Source organism: Oncorhynchus clarkii, chromosome 3, assembly GCF_045791955.1.
Source record: "Oncorhynchus clarkii lewisi isolate Uvic-CL-2024 chromosome 3, UVic_Ocla_1.0, whole genome shotgun sequence".
Taxonomy (NCBI): domain Eukaryota; kingdom Metazoa; phylum Chordata; class Actinopteri; order Salmoniformes; family Salmonidae; genus Oncorhynchus; species Oncorhynchus clarkii.
In genome coordinates this window covers 52215349-52235575 of record NC_092149.1, presented here as the reverse complement: position 1 = coordinate 52235575, position 20227 = coordinate 52215349, and the positions used below count along the sequence as shown (strand labels likewise).

Sequence of the window (20227 nt, the reverse complement as noted above, 5' to 3'; positions counted from 1 at the left end):
GTCATGACTCGAAACAGTATATATCAATATATATAATTATTATTTTTTAAACCTATTCATTACTTCGGTGGTGAAAAATACTGTACAAGGGCCATGCAATTGAAATTGAGGGAAATGGTTAAAAAGCCAAGTCAATGTTCTGATTGCCAGGTGCATTCAACCATTCTCAAAACATTCCACCATTCTCAAAACATTCAACCATTCTCAAAACATTTCACCATTCTCAAAACATTTCACCATTCTCAAAACATTCAACCATTCTCAAAACATTTCACCATTCTCAAAACACGATGAATGTTGTTACACAAACAAAAATGGCTGTCCTGGCCAGTTTTCAAATACGAGCTAGACTGTTACGTAATTGTCACAGAATCCCGGGCATCTCATGACGTTCAGGTTCCAAACCAATTGAGTGTGCACAAATATTTGACTGTGTGTGTGTGTGTATCATCAAAACATATTACCTTAACCGGTTGTTTTAGATATGCCGCATAAAACATTTATTTGAACATTTTAAATATAACCTTTTATTTAACTTAGGCAACTTGTTTAATCATTTACGGGGAGAAATATGTCCGATGATATTGAATATTCACTTTGTATCCTGTGTCCATTACATCGGTAGAACACAATTTCCACTATGACGACAGTGGAAAAGAGGAGGAACAATTATGTAAGTAAATTCACAGAGATCTCAGGTTTCTGGAACAATCTAGCTACGAGTCACGCTTCAACTAATACATGTCTAGATACCATTTCAAATGGTAATGAGTGCTTCATTAAGCACACAATGAGAATGAGAACACATCCAATGCTTCCATGCACAACACATTTATTTTCTTTAAAACAAATCTTTATAGCAACCATAACGAGGCACACACACACAAAAAAAGACATAACACTTCAAAACAGCAGGCATTTTTAGAGGAGCCCTTCTAAGCCATAGACACCTTTTAAAAGTAAACCATCATTCCCCAAACTACAACAGATGAACAAGAGCATAGCTCAGGCTAGTACATTAGCTGTTAGTGTTACAGTGAAAATGCAGTTCATTAGCAACTTCAGGCACAGAACAGAGCGGGTCTGTGAGCGCAATCTAACAGAATCAAGTTTTGCAGTTGTGTATACGTCTAGGGACAAGCATAAACATGTAGCATGAGAAGAGTGCCTTAACTCTGACTTGAACCTAAACGAACTGCTTTTATCGATCTATGAGCGGTTGTGAACAGGCAAAACCTGGTGAAGGAACGTTGTGGAGGAGAACATTGAGGAGTCAGTCGTGCGTCACTGCCTTTGCTCCTTTCTACTCCTTGGAACCTGCAGGAATACACACAAGTTAATTTGTGTGGGTGCCCCCCCACCCCCCCCACCCCCACACACACACACACACATTTTGAATTGCAGTCCCACCCCATGATCACGGATAACAATGCAAGTCACGACTTCCCCGACTGATTTATCAACAGGCATATCATCTTGTCTGAATGGAACACCCATTGACATTTTGCAACTCTACTTCGGTGTCCTTTGTATCAATTATGTAGATCTATACATGACTTATTGTAAAATAAATCTATACGACTTCATACACATTCAATATTTTATTAGTTAGTCTATGGGGCATGTGCTTCTGAGCAATGAGCCAAATTGCCAACTGAATTCAAATGACCTTGAAGTTTCAACATCAACCCACTGTCACGAACAGCTACTTACTTGATGAATGCGTATTTGGTGCCCCTTTCTGGTCCTCTAAATAGCCAAAGCTCAAGAGCGTAGACATGTTGACAGGGGTCGAATTCTGAGATTTCTGAGATCTGCAAGACCAAAATGCAAGCATTTAAAACACAGTGGGGGGACAAAATGGGGCCTAAATAAAATGCGGAAAACAAAACACTGAACTCTTGAACATTTAGAGCTAGTGGAGGGTTCAAAACCATAAAAAACGTGGGAGAATCTGCCAGCTGATGGTAATATTGATATGGTGAGGGGGGAGTACACTAACAGCAAACACTGAATATGGACCCTGAAAACACTTACCTCTAACTGAGATACAGTTGAACTAATAACTGTTTTTGTACCCTACAAAATGGGTCAACAATATCTTCACATTTTAAAATGTCCTTTTATTCATTATGGTTCTAATAATGTATTGACTGTGAAGCCGTAACCATCTCTGACAATGTTGAGACATCTCTGTAGGCCTATGTTTAACAGATCAATGTCACAGGTCACTGACAGGTGGCAAATGTTTTAAAAAAACAACATTTGCTCAATGACTTGCATTGTAGAGTAAAGACCACATTGGTAGCAAAAACAAAGTCAGGGGAGGTCATGTCATCACACTATTTGAAGCTAGCGATCTGTTTGTTGATGTATTGGTTCATATAGCTAACTGAGCTGAACGTTTGTGAGGACATCTGTACTCTTTCATCAGTATTATTTGCAGACAGGCAAGTGTGGCATTGGCCCATAGTGTTAGAGGACCCATTTCTGCATGGACATTGCCATTTAGATCTTCCACCATGTTGAAGTAGTTAAATGGGTGGGGATTCCTATGGGCTGGGAGCGATCAGATAATGTTTAGAGCATTGTCTACTGGTGACTCATAACCCGCAGTCCCCTTTGTTTTATCCGTAGGGCGGTGATTCATAATCGCAGTCCTCTGAAGGGCGGGTAGGAGTCGGGTTGAATAAAGAGATAACAATGCATTAGAAATCCCTAAATATAGCCTCCCGGGTGGCGCAGTGGTTAAGGGCGCTGTACTGCAGCGCTAGCTGTGCCACCAGAGACCCTGGGTTCGCGCCCAGGCTCTGTCGTAACCGGCCGCGACCGGGAGGTCCTAACCCTAACCCTAGCGTCGTCCGGGTTAGGGAGGGCTTGGCCAGTAGGGATATACTGACTATATGAGACACAGGTGTGTCTCATCGCGCACCAGCGACTCCTGTGGAACCAAGGTTGCCAGGTGCACAGTGTTTCCTCGGACACATTGGTGCGGCTGGCTTCCGGGTTGGATGCGCGCTGTGTTAAGAAGAATTGCGGCTTGGTTGGGTTGTGTATCGGAGGGAGGACGCATGACTTTCAACCTTCGTCTCTCCTGAGCCCGTACGGGAGTTGTAGTGATGAGACAAGATGGTAGTTACTTAAAAAAAAACAATTTGGATACCATGAACTTGGGGAGAAAAACGCTATAGAATTCAAAAAAATAAAAGATATAAATAAATATATTTATTCTGCAATTCATGTCTTAGTAGTTACTAAAAAATAACAATTTGGATACCATGAAATTGGAAAAGCAACGTTTGGGAAACGTTCAGAAAAGCAACGTTTGGGAAAGATTTGGTGACGTGCTAGAAGAGGATGATAGCAGTGCCGACTACGTTGTGTGTGATGACTGTGATGGTTTAGACAAATTCGAGAGTCAAAAGACGGGGACTTCAAATATGGCACCTCAGGGGAAATTGTAGCCAGATGGGTTAAATGGAATTGTAACCTAACTGAAAACTGACTGTAGGTCTATAAGCTCTCACTTAGCCTAATATAATATTAACTCCTGCAGAATTGAGCACTTATTGCAGTAAAGTGATACACCAAATGTACATTTGGACTCTGGAACAGGAGTACAGAAATATGATTTATTTCTTTCAGCATCTTGAAATAATGAATGCGCTGTTAGGGAACGTCGGTAAAGGTGCCATCTTTATCAGCGTCATAAAAGCTGATAGTATTCCAACCACATAAAATATGCATCCAAGACAAACTTAAATCTTATCAGAAACATGTTGGGTTGTTTTCACTGCTTTTCATTTCAAAATGATGTAATTTGGACATTTTGCACGGAAAGTCTATCATTTGTTGTTGTTGTTGCTAATGCATTTTCTTCCAGTTCCCAAACGTCTGCTGACCGAGAGAAGCATTGATGAAAGGGGAACTTAACCGACGTCAACTAGATTGAATTCATTGATTTGTTACATTGATGTTATAAATCATATTGATGATATTATTTCAGTGTTTATTTCATCTCCTAGGGCAGTAATGACTGAAGAAAAGCTGCATGTGTCCAATCATAGGCAAGTTGAAAAGCAGAAACATATAAAAAATAGGCTGGAAAAAAAGAAATTGGGTACCCCGTCAAAACAATTGTTCCGTCGTCACTGACTGTAGATCACATTTTCTATCAGTCTATTTGCGGGTTAGGGTCCCAGATATAGTCGGGCGGTTGCGAATGGGTTATTAGGAATTGCAGGTGGGTCCGGGTGAACAAACAGCTGACCCATGCATCACTATTGTCTACTTCTTCAAGTTGGTTTAATAATGGTTTGTAAATGTCGTCGCCATCTGGTGCCACAGTAGATCAATGACAAGATTTGGTTCAGGTCGCCGGCACTGCAGGTGGTGGTAAAATCACCATTATTAGCTTTGTGCTTTTTTCAAACACAAAAGAAAAACTGACTACTTCAAAATGGAGATGGCCTCAATGGCGCTGCCCGTGCTGTTACAGATGCCATAATGGGACAAATAGAAAGACGAGCCCTTTAACTAACTCTATTCCTTGGCCACATCACATCGGCCTTATCCATTCTAACAAATTATGGGGCAGGGGTTTTGGGCAGTGCTATATTTTATGAGAACTAGGGAGGCCAGGTTCAAGACTACCACAACAAATATTGTCAGCACATTGAATCTGCAAGTTTCTGGAGAGACAAAGGTGCAATCTGGGATATTTGCGCCTGATTTTGGTCACCAAAATGAATGATATGAGGCCAATACCTATTGATTCTTGAATGATGTCAAAAGAAAATTGTATAACATAACTTGCCTCATGAGCTTGTGAGTAAAACGGTCCCTTCATAACTCAAAATTGAATGTTGTTTTAATCCATTGTTTTTAAACAAATGCCTTTGTTAACAATATATGGCTTCAAACATTTTAAAAACTATATTGATGATACCATTTAAGTGCATCCAAAGCGGTCTGTAAATGTTAAAATAGTTACATTTCTTCAGCCCCATCAATTGGTAGCGGGGCTGCTGGGCTGAAACACAAATACACCAAGAGTGTAGCTTTAATTAACACTCATAAACTGTTGCGCTTGGTAAATTACCCTAGTTTTCACATTGCAATCTATGTTTCACATTTAATGCATAAAATGTTGCCATGTGGCAATATACCATTTCTCTTCATCCACTTGCTTCCATGAATGAAGAAATACAAACACCATTGAACCATTGAACTTGACAATTGGCTTACACTAGCCAATAAGGTCCTTTGGTGAAGTCACATGACAGTTTTGTCATAACACAATGCCACACATCTCAAGTTTTGAAGGAGCATGCAATTGGCATGCTGACTGCAGGAATGTCCACCAGAGCTGTTGCCAGAGAATTTAATGTTAATTTCTCTACCATAAGCCACCTCCAAAGTCATTTTAGAGAATTTGGCAGTACGTCCAACCGGCCTCACAACTACAGACCACGTGTGACCACGCCAGCCCAGGACCTCCACATCCAGGTTTCTTCAACTGCGGGATCATCTGAGACCAGCCACCCAGACAGCTGATGAAACTGAGGAGCATTTCTGTCTGTCATAAAGCCCTTTTGTGGGGAAAACCCCATTCTGATTGGCTGAGCCTGGGTGGGTAGTGGGTAGGCCTATGTGGGTAGGCCTATGCCCTACCAGGCCCACCCATGGTTGCACCCCTGCTCAGTCATGTGAAATCCATCAATTAGGGCCTAATGAATTTATTTCAATTGACTGATTTCCTTATATGAACTGTAACTCATTAAAATCGTTTAAATTGTAGCATTTATATTTTTGTACAATATATATATATATATATATATATGAATCTTTGAGCCTATAACAAAGAGTTGTAAAGGTACCCAAGCTGCCTGGAGCTGCACTCTGCTGTGCTGTGAATGAAAAAGTATAACATTGCCATCTTGTGGATATATGGTGTAAACATTTCAATGGGGTCACTCACGTTTTCTTGAAATTGCCTGCTGCATCTTCATTCTTTCCTGATGCTAAGGACAAGTTCTCCATCTGGCTGTTGGGAGAGATCTGACAGCAAAAACAAAGTGTCTTGAATAGTCATTTATCATCTGGAATCACGTCAGGATTGAACACGGGGGTGAAAGATGGATTGAACACGGGATGAAGCCCCCTATTTCAGTTGGCAACATCAGCTTCTATTGGACATACTATTTCACTTTCTTCTCCATCACTGCAACTGCAAGAGAGGAATCTGACAAATGTAGAATAATTCAAATATGGTAAACGCCAGTGACAATTTGATGCTAATCAAATACATTTCAGCAACAAATGGGGACATAGCCAAAGATGGTGGTATAGTGGTTGGTTATAAGTTCACTAGATACGGTAGGTGTTGAGTCTGAGAACTCTATCCATTGTTAGCTAATATTTGTAATGAGCTAAAAACATGTAGCTTTTCATGATACTAGGCAGGTGATATGCTGTCAAAAGGGAAGTCAATGTCCAAAATAATCTAGGTCTGTCTGCATACTGGACTTCGAAGACCTCAGAATAAACTATTAACTCAATTTATCGTAGCACAATATGATATCAACGGGGAAGTATTGTTACATTTTCTGGGTAGCGCATCATCAGAAGTGAAATTGCAAGGATTTCTCCATTCACCTTCTCTTTGTCATCAAAGTCCCTTTCCCAAGTTGACTTATTATCACTCCCAAAGGGAGCATTAGTTGACATGTAGTTTTGAAAGCTCTCGGTTGGGCTGGAAGAAAGACAAATTTACAAATGTCAAATAACCCATTATACTAATAATAGCCTTAGCCTGTATAACTGGGCTGCATTCAACAGGACTCAACAGTGTGCAATGTTTGATACGTCAGAGACGGCGGATGTTCTGAAGAACTAGTTGAAGGATGTTGTGATAACAGTGGCCCAGAGGCTGAATGTGCATACTGTGCTCTGCATGGGTTTTGCGATATCAAATGGTAACCACGCCCATATTGATCAGCCCACACTCCACCACACCCACCAAACGGGAGCAAACACACAAAGCCTGTTGAAAAACGGTGTGCACCGTTTGGGGGAAACGTGGCATTCAGTACAAACCGCCACGCAATGTAGCAAAACATTTAACAAACTGAACACACCCCTGTTTTACAATAGGGTACAACAACCATACAACCTCAAACAAATATGAAATTTGGATGATCAATGCACACAACCCATATTGGCCTGGCTAAGTAGCCATAAATGACTAACAAACTAACTTCACAAATAGATTATTTTTTAATCCAGAGTAACCGTCATTATTCTCATCTTAATTTGCCTTTTTGGCTGTACCTTGCTTGCTCTTGAGCTTTTGGAGATCCAGAGAACCAGTTTGGAGCTTTGTAAGATGATGCAGAATTAGGTTTGGTGTCCAAATTGGTCTCCTCGTGCCACAATAAACCTGTAAATGAATGAAAAGAACTTAGTTACCAATGTTGTACACTACAGTGGTTCCCAAACTGTGGGGTGTGCCCCAGGGATCAGCGGGGGGGGGGGCTTTTTAAAGGAAATCAGTCTGGCAACTTACTCTTTAAAGTTGTAATAGTAAAATGCACAAGCCGCAAGTTTGAAATTGGGTAGCGCATCATCAGTTTTCCTCTTGTCATGTCAGTCATTGCATACCTTATGGACCTTTACTATTGCATCTTAGCCACATTATCACTGCTCATCCATATATTTTATACTTATATATTCTTACCCCATTCCTTTACTAGATTGGGTGTATTAGGTTTTGTTGTAGGATTTGTTAGATATTAGGTTTGGTTGTGGAATTGTTAGATATTAGGTTGTGTTGTGGAATTGTTAGATATTACCTGTTTCAGATACTGCTGCACTGTCGGATCTAGAAGCATAAGCATTTCACTACCCCCACAATAACGTCTGGTAAGCATGTGTATGTGACCAATAAAATTTGATTTGGAGCTATTTATAACTTGTCTGAGATGAGTGATGTTCCCTAATGCTGAAAGGGGGGCCTGCGTGGAAAAGTTTGGGAACCCTGGTATACTTAAGCAATAACCCCTGGTTAAGCACAAGGGGGTTGTGGTATATGGACAATATACCATGGCTAAGGGCTGTTCTTAAAGCACGATGCAACGCAGAGTGCCTGGATACAGCCCTTAGCCGTTGTATATTGGCCATATACCACAACCCCCCCGAGTTGCCTTATTGGCATTATAAATTGGTTACCAACGTAATTAGAGCAGTAAAAATACATATTTTTTGTCATACCTGTGGTATACGGTCTGATATACCATGGCTGTCAGCCAATCAGAATTCAGGGCTCAACCCACCCAGTTTATAATAAACTATAAAAAAATATTTTAAAGTGTCTGCTAGGCCATCCTTACAAACTGGATGGGTGTGTCATTTTACCTAGCTGCACTTTTTTACAGTCTATGAGCTAGACAGATAGCTAGCTATAACTTACTTCATTTCCACAGATGAAAGGGGAGATAATAGTCTTTGTTATTTCTAGGTCAAACAGAATACCGTTTTTACCCCTCTGTCCTCCTTGTTTAGCCAGTTTAGTATAAGCAGAATCGGACTCATTAACTCCAGTACGGCGTCCTTTAGTCCTCTCCTCAGGACCATTGTTAGCATCGTCAGACAGCCCAGGAATCTGGGAAGTCGGGGCAGCTTTTGTTGAATCATCATCACCATTGCCAACGCCTAAAATAAAAAACACACACAATTATAAAGGCTTTGCTTCAAGTTGTTGCTAGATCGTAAGCTAACGTTAGCTACTTCAACTAGCTAGCACCTTCACCTGGTAACTTTACATCTTAGAGGCTTGTTAGAATAAGAGGTGTAACGTTAGCTAGCTAGCCAAGAGTCAGAATCAGAGATATTAGCTAGGCCTTCACAGCTAACGGTAGTTAGCTACGTTAGCTAGCTAGTCAGCTTTGCACATTTGAAGACCAATTGTACTTGCCATGGTCGTTTTGTCGGCGATCTGTGTCAGTGTTCATGTCTACTGTTGTCTTTCTGTTGAAAAAAGAACGCAGTACATTGTCATCCTAGCGTACACTGCTGATCAAATTGCTAGCTCGGTAAGGACGTTAGCTTAGCAATAAGGCGTTGCCAGCTAGCGTTAACAGCTAAACGTGTTCGTTTTAGTACATGGGTGTAAGTGTAGGTAGCTAGTAAGTTAATGTGAGGTTCAAGCATCATTGCAAAACATTACTTACATTACCAGCTATTCTGCGTTTGCAAATCTGGACACCGGCAAAAATAGTGCGGAGAAAACCCGAGTATGGATTTCGAGCTAACTTGCAGGGAGTGACAAAACAAACGTCTGACTGTGTCGAGAGTTTTGTTACTATGGAAACAGGGCTGGAGCGTTACTTTTTTAGGAATGTGTTCAATAACCTTTTTTCGGGTTTAAAAACAGAAATGATGTGAAATTCATTTGAATTAGAGCTGATATCTATATTTAGTTTTTGACTGTTTATTAAATAAATAAATACAATATTTAAATTATGAATAATCCACCAAACCCTTTATCTGCTACTTAATTGTAGCCTATCCATAACCTACAATATAGTTGAACAAATTTGTTCAAAAAATATATATAAAAAAAATAATAAGAATATTTTATCTTCTGCTTTACTATTTGAATACCTTGTAGCTAGACCTCTATTATGTCTAGTCTTAAAACATTAGGCTAATTTTCCATGAATGGGCTTGCAATGCAGAAAATGAAGACAACATCTTTCCTCCCATCATCTCTATGGAAGCTCGTTCCGGCCACCAAAAAATAAAAATCTGACTACAAGTTATAAGATACTAAGTCATTATTATGAGATAGTATGTCCTAATTATGAGATATGTGAGTCATTTTTACGAGATAAGCAAGTCATATTTGTGAGATAGTATAGTCATTATTATGAGATAGTAAGTCGTTATTATGAGAGTAATTCATTATTATGAGCTAGATAGTCATAACTATGAGATAGTAGGTCATTATTTCGAGATATGTGAGTCATAAATATGAGATACTAAGTCATAATAAGGAGGTACTAAGTCATTTTGTTGATGTGAGTTGGTATCTGTTTGATGACATCTGGTTGACATCAGATTTAATTAAAGACATGCTCCGGAACTTTGGCGACTACTAAGTGTATTTTACACATCCCGCTTTGGGCTGGAGGTGTCAATGTGTAGTTCATACATGCATAATCTCTGAGCAGAATTACTGTTTTACCCCAATTAACCATGAAATCCCTAGTTTGAAAGCAACAGTTTTTCTGGAAGCTGTGCTGCGCTAGTCTGTGTACCAGTCCCTTTAGCTAATCCATTCCGTGTACTCCATGTCATGTGCCAAAGAGACCGGCCTTTCTGACATCTTCAAATATGAACATTATATCATTAATGTGCTCGAAGAGAACAGAGAATTTAAACCTGACTCAATCACAGCTATCCTCCAATCACAACGATTATGCAAATATTGGAACTCTATCCCTTTTTTTCTCCACAGAACATGTTGGTATCCGGTTGCTCAGCATCCATTTTTTGTTTGTCTAGATGAAACCAGTTTGTCAAAAGTTGCTTGATTTTAAGCCTCAAAATACACCTTGCCAAGCTAACAGCTAAATGTTTGTTTTTGACTATGTTATACATTTTCATTATATGTTTTGATGCTCCACATGTTGTCATGGAAAAAATGAACGTTTTTTCCAACAACCAATGAGCAACTGCCGTAAATCCAGCACATATTGAATGTTTTGATTGCTGAAAGGCCGGTCTTTTTGGCATTGACAAGGAGAGGCAAGTGGAATGTTAGCTAAAGAGAGAGACTGGTACTCAGACTAGTGCTGCGCCATTTTCCCTACAGTTTCATCCACTTCTAATCAAATCAAATCAAAGTTTATTTGTCACATGCTCCGAATACAACAGGTAAGGTAGACCTTACAGTGAAATGCTTACTTACAAGCCCTAACCAACGGTGCAATTTTTAAGTAAAAAATAGATATTAGGTAAGCAATAGATAAGTCAATAAATACAATTTAAAAAGTAAAATGACAGTGAAAATAACAGCAGTGAGGCTATATACAGGTGGTACCGATACAGAGTCAATGTGCCGGGGCACCGGTTAGTCTGGCTAATTGAGGTAATATGTACATGTAGGTATAGTTAAAGTGACTATGCATAGATGATAAACAGAGAGTAGCAGCAGCGTAAAAGGGGGGGGGGGGGGGGTACACACACACAATGCAAATAATCCAGGTGGCCATTTGATTGTCTGTTCAGGAATCTAATGGCTTGCGGGTAAAAGCTGTTGAGGAGCCTTCTAGTTTGATAGTGATGTGGACACCAAGGAACTTGAAGCTCTCAACCTGCTCCACTACAGCCCCGTCGATGAGACTGGGGGCGCACTCAGTCCTCCTTTTCCTGTAGTCCACAATCATCTCCTTTGTCTTGATTACGTTGAGGGATAGGTTGTTATTCTGGCACCACCCGGCCAGGTCTCTGACCTCCTCCCTATAATCTGTCTCATCGCTGTCGGTGATCAGGACTACCACTGTTGTGTCGTCTGCAAACTTAATTATGGTGTTGGAGTCGTGCCAGGCCATGCAGTCGTGGGTGAACAGGGAGTACAGGAGGGGACTGAGCATGCCCCCTTGAGGGGCTCCAATGTTGAGGATCAGTGTGGCAGATGTGGTGGTACCTACCCTCACCACCTGGGGGCGGCCCGTCGGGAAGTCCAGGATCCAGTTGCAGAGGGAGGTGTTTAGTCCCAGGATCCTTAGCTTAGAGATGAGCTTTGAGGGCACTATGGTGTTGAACGCTGAGCTGTAGTCAATGAATAGCATTCTCATATAGGTGTTCCTTTTGTTCAGGTGGGAAAGGGCAGTGTGGAGTGCAATAGGGATTGCATCATCTGTGGATCTGTTTGGGCGGTATGCAAATTGGAATAGGTCTAGGGTTTCTGGGATAATGGTGTTAATGTGGGCCATTACCAGCCTTTCAAAGCACTTCATGGCTACGAACGTGAATGCTACAGGTCTGTAGTCATTTAGGCAGGTTACCTTAGTGCTCTTGGGCACAGGGACTATGGTGTTCTGCTTGACATGTGTTGGTATAAAGACTCAATCAGGGACATGTTGAAAATTTCAGTGAAGAGACCTGCCAGTTGGTCAGCACATGCTCGGAGCACACGTGCTGGTAATCTGTCTGGCCCAGCACCCTTGTGAATGTTGACCTGTTTAAAGGTCTTACTCACGTTGGCTATGGAGAGCGTAATCACACAGTTGTCTGGAACAGCTGTTGCTCTCATGCATGCCTCAGTGTTGCTTGCCTCAAAGCGAGCATAGAAGTGATTTTGCTTGTCTGGTAGGCTCTGGTAGGCTCGTGTCACTTTGTAGTCTGTAATAGTTTGCAGGCCCTGTCACATCTGACGAGCGTCGGAGCCAGTGTAGTACGATTCAATCTTAGTCCTGTATTGGCGCTTTGCCTGTTTGATGGTTCGTCGGAGGGCATAGCAGGTTTTCTTATAAGCTTTGGGTTAGAGTCCTGCATCTTGAAAGCGGTAGCTCTACCCTCTAGCTCAGTGCGAATGTTGCCTGTAATCCATGGCTTCTGTTTGGGGTATGTATGTACAGTCACTGTGGGGACAACGTCCTCGATGCACTTATTGATAAAGCCAGTGACTGATGTGGTGTACTCCTCAATGCCATCGGAAGAATCCCGGAACATATTCCAATCTATGCTAGTAAAACAGTCCTGTAGATTAGCATCTGCTTCATCTGACTACTTTTTTATAGACCGAGTCACTGGTGCTTCCTGCTTTAATTTTCGCTTGTAAGCAGGAGTCAGGAGGATAGTATTATGGTCAGATTTGACAAATGGAAGGCGAGGGAGAGCTTTTGTACACCTCTCTGTGTGTGGAGTAAAGATGATATAGAATTTTCCCTCTGGTTGTGCATTTAACATGTTGATAGAAAATAGGTAAAACTGATTTAAGTTTCCCTGCATTAAAGTCCCCGGCCACTAGGAGCGTCGCCTCTGGGTGAGCGGTTTCTTGCTTGCTTATTTCCTTATACAGCTGACTCTTAGTCAGTGCCAGCATCTGTCTGTGGTGGTAAATAAACAGGCGCAAAAATGGAAAATGCAAAAAAAATGGATGAAAACTCTCTTGGCAAATAGTGTGGTCTACAGCTTATCATGAGATACTCTACTTCAGGCGAGCCAAATCAAGAGACTTCCTTAGATTTCGTGCACCAGCTGTTGTTTACAAATATACACAGACCGCCCCCCCTCGTCTTATTGGAGTGTGCTGTTCTATCTAGCCGGTGCAGGGTCAATCCTGCTGAATGTTCTCCATGTCATCATTCAGTCACGATTCGGTGAAACATAAGATATTACAGTTTTTGATGCCCCGTTGGTAGGATATTCGTGATCGTACCTCGTAACATCAGGCTGTGCTCAAAAAACAATGGCAGACGGAAGAGAGGGTGGTGCGGCAGCTGCCACTTCTCCTACAGATGCTGTTATTTCATCTAAAACATCAGGTGTACGCCGACCCCAGCTAAGTAACTCATGCAAAGATTTAAAGTGCAATTATGTGTTTTATCTCCAGTACATTGCCATGATTGTCAGTTATGTAGCTGCTCTTCTGATATCTCAGTGCGTCCTTGCTGGGATGACACAATCAATCTACTGCCGAATATCAACACCAAACACATTGGTTCACCGTTCCACGGGAGAGGACAGTACACAGCATACCATAATGTTCTGAATAATGGCCAAGTCTACCTCGCTCCCTATTCCACTGAACCGCTTAGGCGTATGTCCAACATTTATTGGAAACTGTTAAACTACCTGTTCACTACACTCCTGCTCGCCGGGGATGTGCAACTCAATCATGGGCCTAACATCACCGAGCCAGCGATACTCACCGGAGTGGAAAGCAGTGGATGGCCTTGTCCATTGATCGTCACCGCTGCAGAAGTGGGTGAGTGCTATGGTCCCATGGTTTCTCTCGACTCACCCGGCTCCAGGATGGAATTTGACTCTTCAAACATATCCAAGTCACTATATGCGATCCCTGACTCTGCTTCTGGTACGCAAGCTGTTTTAATTAGTTCCCCGCATCCAGTGCAAGCGGGAGGGATTGTTAATTGCACTATCGAACTGCCCCTAATCAAAATTAAACAAAAACACTGTCAGAAAACACAGAAAATGTAACTTTTTTCAATGTGTCAATCCCTCTCGAGTCCTCTGGGACCCACGAGCTAAACCCAAGGGACGACTAGGGGGGCACTTGAACATTCGTAGTGTCATTCCAAAAAGTGATCAAATTCAACATCTTCTCACAGACTCCAACCTTCACTTCCTCTGCCTTTCAGAGACGTGGCTCCATAAAAACTCTCCATATGCTGCTTTGATTGTGCCTGGCTACAATGTTTTCAGGAGAGACAGGATTGAAGGAAGAGGAGGGGGTCTGATGATTTACATTAAAGAACATATCCGATGTCAACAAATTGGGTGGTCATGTGATAATGAACTAGAATGTATTGGTCTGAACGTTACACTGTCTCTCAAAATGTATTTTTCCCTTATTGAAATGAGTAGACCACCTTCCACAAAAAGTGTGTTTTTTGATCAGTTTAATAACATGCTTAGGGAATGTGATTTTGGGAAAGAGGTTTTAACATGAATTATGAAGACAAGTCTTGTAGGAAAACCCTGAAACGGATCACTAATACCTTTGACCTTACACAGCTAGTTAAAGGGCCAACCAGGGTGACTTGTTGCTCTAAAACACTGATTGATTTGGTGTTCAGTAATAAACCAGAGAGAGTGACTAAATCATTCAATATGGTTACTGGGCTATCTGATCATAATCTGACACTTATAGCCAGAAAGCTTTCTAAGAGCAAGTTTAAGCTCTCTACTGTTAGAAAGCCGGATCAACTAAGAATACCTAAGAGTGAATTTAATTATTTCGAAAATGCAATTAAGGGAATTAACTGGAATGATCTCTTGTCCTATACAGACGTGGAAGCTGATAGTCAGGTTTTTCTATCCACAATCCAGACTACAATAAACGGCTTCCTAATGAAAATCCAAACCTGGCCAAAAGACAACTTTTCCTTGGCTAAATGGAGAAATCTGGAAATTGATGAAAGAACGAGATTATGCTCTAAAAACAGCCCTAAAATCCAAATTAGAGAGTGATAGATGTAGGTTAACCATGTTGGTGATGAAAGAAATCAGACAGGCCAAGGCAAACTTTTTTATTAACATAATTGGTGAAGCAAAGGGAAATCCTAAATTGATCTGGTAGAATCTAAAAAAGTTAACAGGGAAAGACCATAAGTAACACTGCAAAAAGACTAGAAGTCATGGTGAATAACAATCTAACACAGGATGCAGTCGAAATAGCAATAGCCTTCAATTCCTACTTTATTTGACTCTGTCTGGGTACTGACACAGAACCCCTCCACTGGTTTCTTGGGCTCAGTCCTAGTGAATGATGCTCAACCTGTCTTCATCATAAGGGAGGTTTCTGAGTCTAAGGTGAACAGGGTGATAAGCTCACTAAAGAACTATACAGCCAAAGATGTGTTTGGGCTGGACTCTACCTTTCTTAAAAACTACCAAGAGTCAGTCATTGGCCCGATTACTAAGGTCACCAACACATCTATTCGCCAGGGGGTGTTTCCAACGGTATGGAAGTCGGCCATAATAATGGCCATCTTTAAATCGGGTGACCCTGCTGACGTGAGTAAGTACAGACCCATTAGTATACTACCTGTGGTGTTGAAGGTTGTTGAAAAGTGTGTAGCAGAACAACTGATTGCCCACCTCAACAACAGCCCCTTCACATTACACTCCGTGCAGTTTGGCTTCAGAGCGAAACACTCCACAGAAACCGCCAACTGTTTTCTTCTGGAAAATGTGAAGTCCAAGTTTGACAAAGGGGGCGTTGTTGGGGCTGTGTTTCTGGACCTACCTTGATACTGTTAACCATGAGGTTCTCATCACAAAATTGTCCAAGTTCAACTTTTCCCCCGATGCCTTGAGATGGATGAAATCATACCTTGAAGGCAGAACTCAGTGTGTCAGAATGAGCAATGAGCTGTTGCCCATTCTTAGCTATGATGTGGGCGTGCCCCAAGGGTCAATACTGGGGCCCCTAATGTTCAGCCAGTACATTACTGATCTGCCTTCTGTCTGTACTGGGTCTGAAGTTCAAATGCATGCAGATGATTCAGTGATATATGTGCATGCAAAGAGCAAACAACAAGCTGCACAAGAACTCACTACTGTAATGGTCCAGGTTACAAAGTGACTCAGTGGCTCATGTCTGCATCTCAATGTGAAAAAAACTGTCTGCATGTTCTTCACAAAGAAGATAACTGATGCTACTGAGCCAGATGTCTATGTGTCAGGGGAGAAGCTCCAGGTGGTATCTGATTTTAAGTAACTTGGCATCATACTTGATTCCAACCTCTCTTTTAAAAAGCAGGTGAAAAAGGTAATTCAAATAACCAAATTCAACCTAGCTAATTTCCGATTTATATGAAATTGTAGAGGTAGCAAAACTGTACTTCAAATCTATGATACTCCCCCACTTAACATATTGCTTGACTAATTGGGCCCAAGCTTGCTTTACAACATTAAAACCTATTCAGTCTGTCTATAAACAGGCTCTCAAAGTGCTTGAAAGGAAGCCCAATAGCCATCATCACTGTTACATCCTCAGACAGCATGAGCTCATGAGTTGGGAAAATCTTGTGCAATACACCGACGCATGTCTTGTATTCAAGATTCTAAATGCCCTGGCTCCCCCTCCACTCAGTACTTTTGTTAAACAGAAAACCCAAACATATGGCAGCAGATCCAGAAGGTCTGAAATGGGAGGTGACTGTATAGTTCTCTTAAGGAAAAGCACCTTTAGTCAATCTGCTTTCTCTGTGAGAGCTTCCCATGTCCGGAATACACTGTCGTCAGACACACATAACTGCACCACCTATCACACTTTCACAAAAACATGAAGACATGGCTAAAGGTCAATCAAATTTGTGAACATAATCCCTAGCTGTGTATTGACGCTTTCCATGTTGTCTGCTGTCTGTAGCTTGTGAGGTGTGGAAACACTTTGTTGTTTTTATGGATTTTGACTTGTTGCTTGCTTGTCCTATGTTGCTCTGTGTGTGCTCACTGCTCATTGATTGTCTGTATTGTAATTGTTTTTAATAACCTGCCCAGGGACTGCGGTTGAAAATTAGCTGGTTGGATAACTTTTACCGGAACTTTTACTGAAAGTTGATTAATGTGCACTGTTCCTGTAAAAAAATTTTTTTTAACTCAAAGTCAATATTGATGGTAAGGGCAGATTTCCCACTCGCCATAGGCAGATTGTTACGAGGCACCCCGCCCTGTGTCCTCTATACCTGCGTCTCTTTCTCTTTCCAATGACGAGGATTTCGGCCTTGTCGGGTGTCTGAAATACATCCTGTGCGTCCTGCTTGTTGAAGAAAAACATCTTTGTCTAATCCGAGATGAGTGATCACTGTCCTGATATCCAGAAGCTGTTTTCTGCTGTAAGATACGGTGGCAGAAACATTATGTACAAACTAAGTCACAAATAACGCGAACCCCCCCCAAATAATAGCACAATGACTTAGATACCCATAAAACGGCTGCCATTTCTTCAGGCGCCATCTCTTTTTCAAATCAGCACCCTAGCTGATTTGGAAAGGCACACACCTGTCTATATAAGGTCCCACAGATGACAGTGCATGTCAGAGCAAAAACCAAGCCACAAGGTCAAAGGAATTGCCCGTAGAGCTCTGAGAGAGGATTGTGTCAAGGCACAGATCTGGGGAAGGGTATCAAAAAATGTCTGCAGCATTGAAGGTCCCCGAGAACACAGTGAGAAACAGGATTCTCTGGTCTGATGAAACCAAGGTTGAACTCTTTGGCCTGATTGCGAAGCGCCAAGACTGGAGGAAACCTGGCACCATCCCCACGGTGAAGCATGGTGGTGGCAGCATAATGCTGTGGGGATGTTTTTCAGCAGCAGAGACTGGGAGCCTAGTCAGGATTGAGGCAAAGAGGAATGGAGCAAAATAGAGAGAGATCCTTGATGGAAACCTGCTCCAGAGCACTCAGCACCTCAGACCGGGGCAAAAATTCTCCTTCCAACAGGACAATGAACCTAAGCACACAGCCAAGACAACGCAGGCGTGGCTTCAGGACAAGTCTCTGAATGTCCTTGAGTGGCCCAGCCAGAGCCCGGACTTGAACCCGATCAAATATCTCTGGAGATACCTGAAAATAGCTGTGCAGCAACGCTCCCCATCCAACCTGACAGATCTTGAGAGGATCTACAGAGAAGAATGGGAGAAACTCCCCAAATACAAGTGTGTTCAGCTTGTAGTGTCATACCAAGAAGACTCGAGGCTGTAATGACTGCCAAGGGTGCTTCAAAAAAGTACTGAGTAAAGGGTCTGAATAATTATGTAAATGTGATATTTCAATTTTTTTAAATAAATTAGCAGACATTTTTGAAAACCTGTTTTTCTTTGTTATTATGGGGTATTGTGTGTAGATTGATGAGGGAAAAATGGTTTAATACATTTTGGAAGTAGGTTGTAACCTAACAAAATGTGGAAAAAGTCGAGGTCTGAATACTTTCTGAAGGCACTGTATATGTATCTATTGTAGGTCCTAGGGTAAAATAATTAATAATGTGGAACAAATAAACACCATCAAAGGATACCTTACAACTTACAATAATGAACACCTTGTGAAACAGCGGTGAAATCCAACCTGGCAATTATTTAAGATTTTAATACATAAAAGTTTATATTTTTCGGTACAGCTGTGTTATTAATACATGTTCACATATTTTTTTGCACACATGGCAATCATAGACTGAAATACTGAATTCTGTTGTGTAGAATATAGAGGAGGTGGTCGGAGGTTCCGCCTGTCACTTGTTCTCAACAGGTAGCCAATCTCAGAATGGAGACTTGAAGAGGGAGACTGCAAGGTCCAGGCACTGCTGCTCTCTTTGTTCTGAGAGTTTGCAGTGCTAGTGTTTTTAGGTAATCTGTGTATCTCACATATTATGTGCAAGAAAACTTTTAATCAGATAACTACAACATGACAATAATCGTAGCTGTAGCTGATGTAATGAAAAGTTGGAGGGTGGTTGGTAACGGATGACAGGTGGATCCCCATCTGGGTGTTGGGCAGAACACCTAGATCCTGGAGAACAGGAGCAGAGTTATAGGGAACAGGGTAGGAGACAGAGACGTAAACAAGCAAACAAGCAAACGCACAGGTTACACTTTACTGTGAGAAAATTTGATGGATTAGTGCAGTGTTATAAATGGGAGATATGTGCTTTTAAACTATTTTGGAAGGTATAGCCTACCTCAAGCTGGTCCCCCTCCGACTCAGAGCACAGAGAATCAGACTGATCCGTACGCACTGGCTCTGGTGGGGCTTGGACAGTCAATGGTCCTAAAGTAATTTGGAGGTAAATTGAAGAGGTATATTTTTATAAACTACCATTTCTTTCTTTCTCAAATGTCAACAAATGCTTAACATACTTTGTCTATTGGGCTTCACTGAAGTTTAGGGCATCAGGGCTTTCAGTGGTCAACCATCCAACTTCTCCAACTGGAGAAGATTGTTGGCTTCCACCGAGGTAACCCTAGGAAGAGAAAAAATATCAGTGTTGGGGAATAGCTTATTATCTGAGATGTTTTATATATTCACTTTAACAGATGGTGACCCCAGCTAGAAGCAAAAGAGCAGCGAGGTTTCCCAGGTCTCGCCTTCCTTTTGTCCTTCTTACATTTTTGCCTGGATGCCGTAGCACTTGGTCCCCTTCTTGATTCTGCTCCGTTAGCTCTCCTTCTGTTTCTCCTGTGCCTTGTCGATATTCAGTTTCACCTTGATTGATAACAGGAATAAATGCAATTATGGATCATTTTACAAATACATTTCTTTCTCTTGGAGGGCCAGAATTTTAATTAACAGTGGACAATCATTTTTACCTGGTCAAAAACCTCCACATCCTTCTCAGTCCGTGCCTGAAGGTAGTACGCGAAGGCGTTCTGATCCGGTCGCCAACTACCACCACATCAGGTGGGGTTTCAGTGATCTGAAAGTACGTTATACAAAAATAGCAATAGACAAACAACAACACAAGGTCAATCAC

General features: G+C 41.6%; 1 protein-coding gene across 4 annotated transcripts; it reads right to left on the bottom strand.

Annotated features, from left to right (window-relative positions):
- Positions 1-815: 815 nt before the first annotated feature.
- On the bottom strand, positions 816-9377 carry LOC139397253 (uncharacterized protein C7orf57 homolog). 4 transcript variants are annotated; one of them, XM_071144085.1, is made up of 9 exons: positions 9231-9365; positions 8975-9027; positions 8542-8712; positions 7333-7441; positions 6658-6754; positions 5981-6060; positions 4994-5032; positions 1714-1814; positions 816-1317 (listed from the first exon to the last, which is right to left on the bottom strand). In XM_071144085.1, exons 2-9 carry the CDS (start codon positions 9009-9011, stop codon positions 1304-1306), a joined length of 648 nt encoding a protein of 215 aa, XP_071000186.1. In that variant the 5' UTR covers positions 9012-9027; positions 9231-9365; the 3' UTR covers positions 816-1303. The 4 variants fall into 4 exon arrangements, with proteins under 4 accessions (XP_071000186.1, XP_071000184.1, XP_071000188.1 ...); XM_071144083.1 differs by having other exon boundaries at positions 8533-8712; positions 9231-9351; XM_071144087.1 differs by lacking the exon at positions 4994-5032 and having other exon boundaries at positions 9231-9377.
- Between the last annotated feature and the right edge of the window lie 10850 nt (positions 9378-20227).